The sequence below is a fragment of the Chrysochloris asiatica genome, unplaced genomic scaffold (assembly GCF_000296735.1).
Source record: "Chrysochloris asiatica unplaced genomic scaffold, ChrAsi1.0 scaffold00034, whole genome shotgun sequence".
NCBI lineage: Eukaryota > Metazoa > Chordata > Mammalia > Afrosoricida > Chrysochloridae > Chrysochloris > Chrysochloris asiatica.
Genome location: NW_006408552.1, coordinates 11,215,097 through 11,225,247, shown reverse-complemented (window position 1 = coordinate 11,225,247; position 10,151 = coordinate 11,215,097). Strand labels below are relative to the sequence as shown.

The 10,151-nt window shown below is 42.7% G+C and overlaps 1 protein-coding gene across 1 annotated transcript in view; it reads left to right on the top strand.

Annotated features, from left to right (window-relative positions):
• The first annotated feature begins 213 nt into the window (after positions 1-213).
• The window catches only part of RABGEF1 (RAB guanine nucleotide exchange factor (GEF) 1), a 36,867-nt gene continuing 26,929 nt past the window's right edge, over positions 214-10,151 (top strand). Inside the window, exons 1-2 of the mRNA XM_006859847.1 lie at positions 214-242; positions 454-629. Of these exons, the coding sequence (XP_006859909.1) occupies positions 214-242; positions 454-629 (205 nt within the window). The remainder of the gene's footprint in view (positions 243-453; positions 630-10,151) is intronic.

The window sequence follows — 10,151 nt, the reverse complement described above, 5'->3', positions numbered from 1 at the left end:
CCACAGATTCATGTATTTCTAAAGCAAATTTATTACTTATATATACTTTCTCCACTGACCCCCAGAGCCCTGATGTGGTTAAAGCACTTGGCTGCAAATCAAAGATAGGCAGTTTAAACCCATCAGCTCCTCTGCAGGAGAAAGAAGGGGCAGTGTGCTGTGAAAACCTCAGAAACCCTATAGGGCAGTTCTACTCTGTCTTAAAGGGTCGCCATGTGTCGGAGTTGGCTTGGTGGCCCTGGGTTCGGTTTGGTCTCTATTCCCAACTTCTTTCTTCTAACCCTCTCTTGTGCCAATAATAGCATCATTTTTTATCCAGTTAGCTAAAAAAAAAAACTTCAGAGTCACTTTTTTCCCTCCTTCCAATTATATTTATTTTGTTGTTGTTGTCGAGAATATACAAGAAAAACACAGACAGTGTCATCTCATTTTGACTCTTCTCTTGAATGACAGACTTCAGCGGGAAGAGGAGGAGGCCTTTGCCAGCAGCCAGAGCAGCCAGAGCAGCCAGGGGGCCCAGTCCCTCACCTTCTCCAAGTTTGAAGAAAAGAAAACCAACGAGAAGACCCGTAAGGTCACCACGGTGAAGAAGTTCTTCAGTGCTTCGTCCAGGGTGGGATCAAAGAAAGGTGACCGTTTCTTTTCTCTCATATGTCTGTGAGGTACAGTCCAGCTCTATGAGGGGAGTGGCTGGGGGCTCCCTTTTCTGTCAGCCTGCAGACAACAGCAGCTAAAGTCAGATGATGTCTGAAGTCAAAATGTCTTTGGTTGGAGAAGATTGTGTGCGAGACAAACTCATTTACTGTTTCATGCTGTTGTGAAGTGCTGTGAAGTCAGTTCCATTCATAGAGGCTCTCCATAGGGTTTCAGAGGAGCATTTAAACGGCTGATCTTGTGGTTAGCAGTCCACTGCTTGTCCTATAATGCCACACCAGGACTCCTTACTATCTTATATAGGAAGAGTAAAAAGAATTGAAATCTGTACTTTTGTTTATAAAATTCATTCCCACCCAAAAGGATGTCTTTTTTTCCCTCCACACAGGTTTATTCTCATCTATAATGTTCCCACTTTGCATAGCTCAAGGCATCCTGGCGTCATGGTGGCTAAAGCTCTTGGCCGCTAAGTGAAAGAGGTTAACAGCTTGAACCTACCATCCTCTCTGAAGGATAAAGAGAGAAAGCTGAGGCAGTCTGTTTCCGTAAAGATTGGTGGTGGTGGTGGTGGTGGTGGTGTGCCGTGGCATCGGTTCCGACCCATAGCGACCCTGTACAGGGTTTCTGAGGCTGTAAATCTTTACGGGAGCAGAAAGCCTCATCTTTCTCCCACGGAACAGCAGGTAGTTTCAAACTGCTGACCTTGAGGTTAGCAGCCCGACTTGTTACCCCTGCGCTATCAGAGCCCCTTTCTATAAAGACTATAGCATGGAAACCCTATGGAAAAGTTCTGCCCTGTCGTACAGGGTCACTGTGAGTGGGAAATCGACTTGCCGGCATATAATTTTTTATTTTTTTAACCCATTTTGTTGTTACTAAATGCCGTTGAGTTAGTTTTGACTCAGTATTTATGTTGTTGCTGAGAATATACATAACAAAATACACACCAGTTCAACAATTTCTGCGTGTACAATTTAGTGAAAACGGATTATGTTTTTTCAGCCCAGCAACCATTCTCACCCTCTTACTCTGAGCTGTTCTTCCTTCATTGACTGATTGCTCCCAAGGTTCCTGTCTAAACTTTGAGTTGCTTATCTTGATCCGATTGATCCCCTAGTGATAGTTTGTAAATAAGCATCCAGCTCCAGGCTGTCCTTTTAACTAGTTATGCTAACTAGGTTGTGTTTGTTGTTAAGTGCCATCAAGTTGGTTCTGACCCATGGTAACCTTGTATAGGGTTTCTGAGGAGTTGCTGGTGAGCTTGAACTGGTAACCTTGCAGTTCAAACGGCTTTGCAGTCTGACGCATTAACCCATAGTGCCACACCAGTATAGTTCAGTTTTAATAAGACTTCAGGGGGGATTTTTGGTGTAAGGTTTAAAGACGATCTCAAGGCAGTTGTTCCAGGGGTTCACCCAGTCTCTGTGGCTCCAAAAAGCCTAGAGTCCATGAGAATTTGAAATTCTGTTCATCACACTTCCCCTTTTGATCAGGATTTTTGTATGGAATCAAAACAATTTTGATGAAAGTATTCAGTAATGACACCATCCATTTCTGGTTTCCTGGCACTGAAAGGAGTTGTTCATGGAGGCCATTAGCCACACTTTCCATAGGCTCTCATAGCAGACTCGCCTCCTTCCTCTGTTGTTCTTAGTGAATAGAGATCATTTGTGCCTTGGATGGCTACTTGTAAGCTTTTAAGACCTCAGGCACTACACGATGAACTAGGAAAGAGAACTGAAGCATTAAGCATGCTATTAGGCCTTTGAACTGGGATATTCCAGGAAACCATGACCTGAAGCCAAATCCTGAGGTGTTTGGTTGTACAGACTCAGCCTCAGCAGCTGCTGTTTATTTGTTGTTGTATGTGTCTCTGCCACACAGTTTTGTTTTGCCAATTCAGCTTTACAGGTGTGCACCTTATGGATTACAGTAATTGGTTGTGCAGCCTACCCTTGATCATGGTGATTTCCCATTGCTGCTAACCCCTCTTTTCCCCACTGGGCTGCTTCTGGTGCTGGTGGGTGTTAAGTTCCAACCCATAACGAACCCAGTAAAGGGTTTCCGAGGAGCAGTGGCCACTAATAAACTTTGATTTCTGTGTATTTACTTTTTCTTGTCTTTTTGTGTAAGTGAAGTCATACAACGTGTGTCTTTTTGTGATTGATTTGTTTTGCACAGCCTATTTATTGTCCTCAAGCTTCATCCATTCTGTCGTATGTGTCAAGAGTTTATTTCTCATATTGGCTGAGTTCATTGTATGTGTTGACCACATTTTGCTTATCCATGTGTCTGTTGATGGACATTTAGGTTGTTTCCCCAGTTTGACTGTTTTAAATAGTGGCTACAATAGTACTGTGGCTCTGTGGGTTAATCTGCTGACTGCAAAGTTGATTCGATTTGCAAGGTTGGTGGTTTAGGATCACCAGCCGCTCCTCAGAAACTCTATATAGGGTCGCTATGGGTTGGAACCGACTTGATAGCACTTCACAACAACAATGAACATTGGTGTACAGGCCTCTTTTGAAGTCTCTGCTTTGGGGTGTAAACCTAGGAGTGGAATTGCTGGGTCCTTTAAAGGGTAGTCTAGTTTTAGTTTGTTTTCAGGAAGCCCCATCCTGTTTTCTACTGTGGCTGTACCTTTTGCATTCCCACTAACAGTGGATAAGAGTTCTAGTTTCCCCACGTCCTCTCCCATATTTGTAATGTTCTATGTATTTATCTTACCGGTCCTAGTACAAATGTAAAGACATCATTGTCATTTGATTTACACCTCTTGACTGGCTAATCAGTGATGTAGGCGATGTGGGTGGTTTGCAATTTAAACTGAAAGGTTGTCAGGTTAAATCCCCCAGCAACTTTTTCATGGGAAAAAGATGCGGAAGTCAGCTTTTATAAAGATTTGCAGCTGTGGAGACCCTCTAGGGCAGTTTGACTGTTCTATAGGATTGCTGTGGATTGACAATGGATTTATTTTGTTTGATGCCGCATGGTGCCAAGTGTCTTTTCATGTGTTTGGTGGACATTTGAATGTCCTCTTTGGTGAAGTGTGTATTATGTTCTTTGCCCTTTTAAGATTGGGTTTTTCACTTTTCTTTATTAAGTTATCAAAGTTTCATATATACTCATTATTAGATTGTTATCGTATGCATGGCTTCCAGAGATATTCTCCTAGTCAGTAGCTTGTCTTTTCACTTTTTTGGTAGTCTTTTAATGAACAAAAGCTTGTTATTTTTATGAGGTCTTATTTCCTTATTTTGTCTTTTGCTGTTTGAACTTTTGTTATTAGACAATCTGTTACTGAGAGCTAAGCCTGACAGCACTGCCCCCTGCTTATTCTTGTACAATTTTTGAGGTTTTAGTAATGGTTACGAGTTGGGTTGCTTACCTCAAGGTCAGCAGTTCAAAACTACCAGTTGTTCCACGGGGGAAAGGTGAAGCTTTCTGCTCCCATAAAGATGTACAGCCTTGGAAACCCTATGCAGGATCGCTATGAGTCGGAACCGACTCCACGGCACATAACTACCTCCATGGGTTGAGAGCTAAGCCTGACAGCGCTGCCCCTGCTTGTTCTTGTAAGAATTTTATGGGTTTAGTTTGTACATTGGACCCTAATCTGTTTTGAATTTGCTTTTGTGTATGGTATGAGCCATAGATCCAACTGCACTTTCTGCACACGGAAATCCCGTTTTCCAGTGCCTTTTACCGAAGAGCCCCTTCTTCCCCCTTCAATGGACTGAGCACCTTGTCAAAAATCAGTGGACCTAGATGTGTGGGTGAAAACACGAGTCTCTCCTGGCTTTATTCTTAGCTCCGCCATTTACTGTAAGATAAGCATTGGGCTGTTAACCACAAGGTTGGTGTTTCAAAACTACCAGCCACTCCATAAGATAAAGATGTGGCTGCCTGTTCCCATAAAGATCGACTGTCTCAGAAATCCTTTATAGGGTTGCTGCGAGTCAGAAGTGACTCAATGGCAGTGAGTTTTCTTTGGCTTTTGGTTTGGTTTTCTGCCATTTACTAGCCATGTGACCTTAGGCCAGCTAAACTAACTGTCTGTACGAAGGGGCAGCAGTGCCTCTCAAAGGCCTGTAGCCAGGGATAAATGGATTGACGCCTATAAAGACTGCAGCACAGAGTCTGCGACATGTTGTAAGTCTGTAAGTATTACCTATGACTGGTGAGTCACTTGTGACTCACTCATAGTGACGCTGTAGAACACAGGAAAACGACCTCAGAGGCTTCCAAGCCTGTAATCTTTAGGGAGCAGATTGCTACATCTTTGTTCTCCCATAGAGCAGCTGGTGGATTCAAACCACTGACCTCATGGTTAACAGCCAAGCACTTAGTCACTGTGCCACCAGGACTCCTTCCAATAAGTGTTATTGATGTTGTTGAGTTGATTCTAACTCATAGCAACCCTGTATAGCATTTTTGAGATGCTGCTGGTAGGTGTGAACCTTCACCTGCGGTGAGCAATCCAGTGCTGATCCTACAGCATCACGCCAGAGTCCAATAAGTGCTAGGTATTCTAAATGCAGGTTGTTTTTCTGATAGAATATTCACTACTGGTTGGAGCTCAAGGCTCTTGATCATTCGTTCCAATGTAGTTTAAATTCTGTTACCTGCCTTGGGAAAAGTTCCTTAACCTTTCTAGGAATTTGTGATCTCATATATAATGAAATGGTATGTATTTATGGCAACAGATAAAAACTATAAAGCCAACTGCTCTGTCTTCTTTTACAAATGACAGTTTGAAGGCCAAGAAAGGTGCCCTGATACATGATCTAACCAAGGTCACTTAATGAGTTGGTGTATTAGAGCTTAGGTCTCCTTGCTCCTTGTTCATTCCCCCCCTCAAATATGTCTGTAACTCAGAAAACCAGGGTGTGACTGTGTCTGTGTGTATATTTTGATGTGTGTGTATGTGAGTCATGTCCATTGATCTCCTAGAAGATACAGGTTATATTATGGAGAGAAAATGTATTTTTAAGAACTTATTATACAGTTTAATTTTTAGCTTTTTGGCTCTTTCATTTCATTTTGTTGTATCTGTACAAAGCTCTGGGGTAAAACCCTCACTGTATTTAAGATCTTGCTGTGTGTGTATTAGAACAGCAGTTATCAGATCTCGGCTTCTCAGGTGGTTGATGTAATACTTGGTTGGATGAACTTTACGTTGCAGACTGGAATGTTTGTTCACCATTGTTTGTGGAGCCAGGTTAGCATGCGCTAAGTACAGTTTGACTTTCCTGGGTCTAGCATAGAAGAAGTCTTTGTTTTCTGTGGTCTTGATTTTACTTCCTTATTACATGAAGCTCTTGGCTCTTAAGGTTTTATTTGCTTCTCTTAGTAGCTTAAGAGGAAGATGTTAAATCAGGACATCCTGGTACCAAACAAAAGCAAATGGCCTTCGAAGGGTTTTGAAGACAAGTTTAGGTCTCGGTCAAGTTGAATGCACCTTCAGAGAAGGGAAATGAACAGCTAGGCTGTTTATAAAGACAGAAAGTTTACTTACAGTTTTTTCATCTCCAGAGTTAAGAGAGACAGTTGTAGGTTATCTCAGTGGGTCGGCCAAGTTGAAGTAATTGTTCACATATTCCTAAAGTGCCCTCTCCTTTAGAGTTCAAATAGGTCTCTCCTTGCTGAACCAAGCTCTCTGTGCCTGCTTTACAAACTCATTGAAGACCATGCTCCCAGGAGGAATGTCTGTTCCTTTTTCAAAATTCAGACACCTATCTCTCTTCCCACACCTTCGATTCTAAATGTTGTGTCTCACTTGAATCCCTGAACCAGGGCTTCCTGCAGACAGGACTGAGTCCAGGGATTGAGCAAAGAAGGAAGGGCCCTTCTCCCCCACCTCCCACATGACCTCTGTGTAAATTTTGGGGTGCATTTAAAGGACCTGGAAGCTAGTCTGAAGAATTCTCCGCTGGGACAGTCTGAGTATCAGAGTAGATGGTGAGAGTGATGGGACATCACTAATTGAATACTGCAGTAATCCCTCAACTCATTTCACTAATAAATAAATAGAGGACGAGAGAACGTTCTTCTTTGACATCCCATCCTGACTCTAAATTAGGCGGAATGAAGAAGTTAGGAGAATCACCCTGTGGAGTCCCCTTAGCAAATGCCATTCAGGTTTGACACCTGGTACATAAGGAAGACGGTTCCTGAGGAACAAGAGCAGTGCGGTTTCTCGTGATCGTCCCACAGGGGATTTATCAACTCTGTAGAAAGTGGTGATTGTAGCATGGAGTGGGAACAGGCATCATGTGCCTCCAGATAAGATGCCCTGAGAAGAAAACTCACAGTGTGAATGCAGTCATGGAAAAGGTAGAGAAGTGCACGCACACTGAGGGACGTTCCATGCAGTGACTGGCCTTGCTTCCTCAAGAAAGGTTCGTGGGTGGCTCGGGAGGTTTGCCACCAGCTACTAATCTAAAAGTTGGCAGTTTGGACCAGTGGTGTGGTGTTACAGGGTAATACAATGGACTGCACGGTCAGTTTAAATCACAGGTCAGCAGTTCAAACTCACCAGCTGTCTGTAGAAACCCTATACAGGGTCGCTCTGGGTCAGAACCAACTTGACAGCACTTCACAACTAGAAGCAATGCAGAAGAACTACCTGGCAATCTGCCTTTGTAAAGATGACAGCCTAGAAAGCCACGTGGAGCAGTTCTCCTGTTTGGACACTGGGTTTGAGTGTCCTTCAAAAAAACAATGTCAAGAAAAAGAGACAGACTGAGAAACGCTTCCAGGTTAAAGGACCAACCATTCCAGTGCAATGTCTGGCTGGCTCTCCATTAGAACCTGTAGCAGGGAGAAACTAGACTTTTTTTTTATATATAAAGAATGTTTGGAAGTGTTGACAGAATTGGAATGTGGATTGTAAATCAGGTAAAAGTATTGTATCAGTGTAAATGTTTTTGGATTTGATAACCTTACTATAGTTTATATCCCCATTATTAGGAAATACTCATATTAAGGAATGAAGAACATGATATATTCAATCCGCTCTGAAAATGTTTAGAAAAAAATTAAGGATTCATATTCAAAATTTGTGAATTTGGGTAAAGGGCATGAAGGAATTCCTATAAATATTGGAACGTTTCTGTAAGGTTGAAGTTAATCAACATAAAACTTTAAAAAATCCAATTATACTCCTTTAGCATTTGAAGAAGCTTGGTGGTGCAGTGGGGTAAGCGTTGAGTTATAAATCGCAAGGTTGGGAGTTGAAACCCACCAGCTTCTCTGCTGGAGAAACCCCAGGGAGCAGTTCTACTTTGTCCTCTAAGTTCCCTAGGAGTCAGAGTCAACTCAGCAGCCACAGGAGTCGGGTTTTAGCACTTGATAGTCTAAGACCTGAATTTTAGATGTGAATTAAATACAAGTATGGAGTCCTGGCGTAGTGCTGTGGGTTAAGGCGCTAGACTGCAAAGTCAGTTTGAATTGCAAGGTTGGTGGTTCAAGCTCACCAGTCACTCCTTGGAAACCCTATACAGGGTCACTGTGAGTCAGAACCGACTCAACGGCACTTAACAACAACAACATAGAGTTCATTGGGAACGTGGTGACTCTATACGATATGTAACTAGACTGTGAACCTCAAGGTTCACATTTCAAGCCTTCCAGATACCAGATGCTCCTTGGGAGAAAGATGAGGCTTTCTGCTCCGATGAAGATTTAAAACCTCAGAAACCCTACACAGGGTCACTGTGAGTCAGAACAGCACTTAATAACAGCAGCAGCAGCAGCAGCAACGTAGTGCTAATTGGAGTCCTGGTGTGAACATTGGAAGAACACTGCTAATACCCACAAGGTTGGCAGTTCAAACCCAGCTGTTCCTTGGAAACTCTACAGGGTCGCTATGAACCACAACCGTGGCATTTAACAACAATATTGTTAATTACGAGTCATGGTGGTGCAGTGGTTAAAACATTCAGCTGATAGCCAGAGGGCTGGCAGTTCAAACTCACCAGCCATCCTATGGGAGACAGATGCATGACAGCTTTGGGGTCCCTATGGGGCAGTTCTACACTGTCCTATAGGGTCACTGTAAGTAGGAACGGACTCAGTGGCACACAACAGCATTGTGTTAGTTACATCAACAGATTATGATTTAATTGCTCTCTTAATAACTGAGGCCTCTTTAGCACTTAAGATGAAACTGAGGTAACTATTCCCCAAGGTGACGTGGGAGCTAATTTGTAAAAGTCCACTATGCCTGGGTACATTTTGTTCTCTATGGGTCATTGTTCATGTAAAATCACATCTTACAGTACATCTAATAGAGTCCATTTGAACCATGAGTAGTTTCTAACCAGCAGTGCATTTACAGGTCCTTAGATGGTACAAATAGTTAAGCACTCAGCTACTTGACGAAAGGTTGGCAGTTCGAACCCACCCAGGCACCTTGGAAGGCAGCTCTGGCAATGTACTACTGAGAGGTGTGCACACAGGCTCTCTGAGTCAGGACCAACTCACTGCAGTCAGTACCAGAGTCTGCCTTTCAGCGCCTGCTTGGTGTAGCCCTCGTTGTAACAACGGGAAGTCCTAAAACAGTGTGTAATTTTAAAATGTCTCTGATCTGAGAACTTTGTGTGAATAGTTTTGTAGATGTTTAACAATTGGTACATAAATTAATATATATATTGTTGTTTGTTTGTTTTTTTCTTTTTAGTATGTGTTTCTCTTAGACTCGTAAAGGGGCTCACCATCCTACTACCCGATCATATTCTTTTATGGACATTTTAATGTCATGTTTACTTCCCACAGCTGTTCTTTAGATAGCCGGCACTTCAGAAAGTTGCTGGAGACCTGGAATCAGAAAGAATGCTGTATTTCCAGGAACTGATGGTTTTGTTTTCAGAGGGAGTACTTTGTAAATTACAGGTTTAATTTAATCTAGCATGTGATCTGCCTTGTGGTAGGTGAGCAGTTGACACTCTCTGGTTGATTTAAATGAGAAGAAACAGATGTTGTAATAGGAGGAGGACATTAGGATATGGTTGTGAAGAACTCAGACTTGAGAGTCACGCAAATCTGGATTCAAATCCCAGCCCTTCTTACTCGCTATGGGATTTAGACATCACAGTGATTTAACCTGGTAATGTGGTGGGTTATGAATTGGTCTGCTCACCACAAAATCAGCAGTTTGAATCTACTAATTCTTCCGTGGGAGACAGATGAGGTTTTCTGCTCCCATAAAGATTGAAGTCTTGGGTCATTATCTATCAGAACTGACTATATGGTACTGGATGTGGTGGCTCCATAGGATAACCACTGGATTCCATATGATAAGCACAAGGTCCGAGGTTCAAGCCTGCTAGCTGCTCCATGGGAAAAAGATGAGGCTTTCTGCTCCTGTAAAGATTTAAAAGCCTCGGAAAAACCCTATTCAGGGTTTCTGTGAGTCAAAACCACTTGACAACAACAGCCTTAGATGACTCATCTGTAAAACAGGGATAATATCACCTACCTACCACCCCACCTGA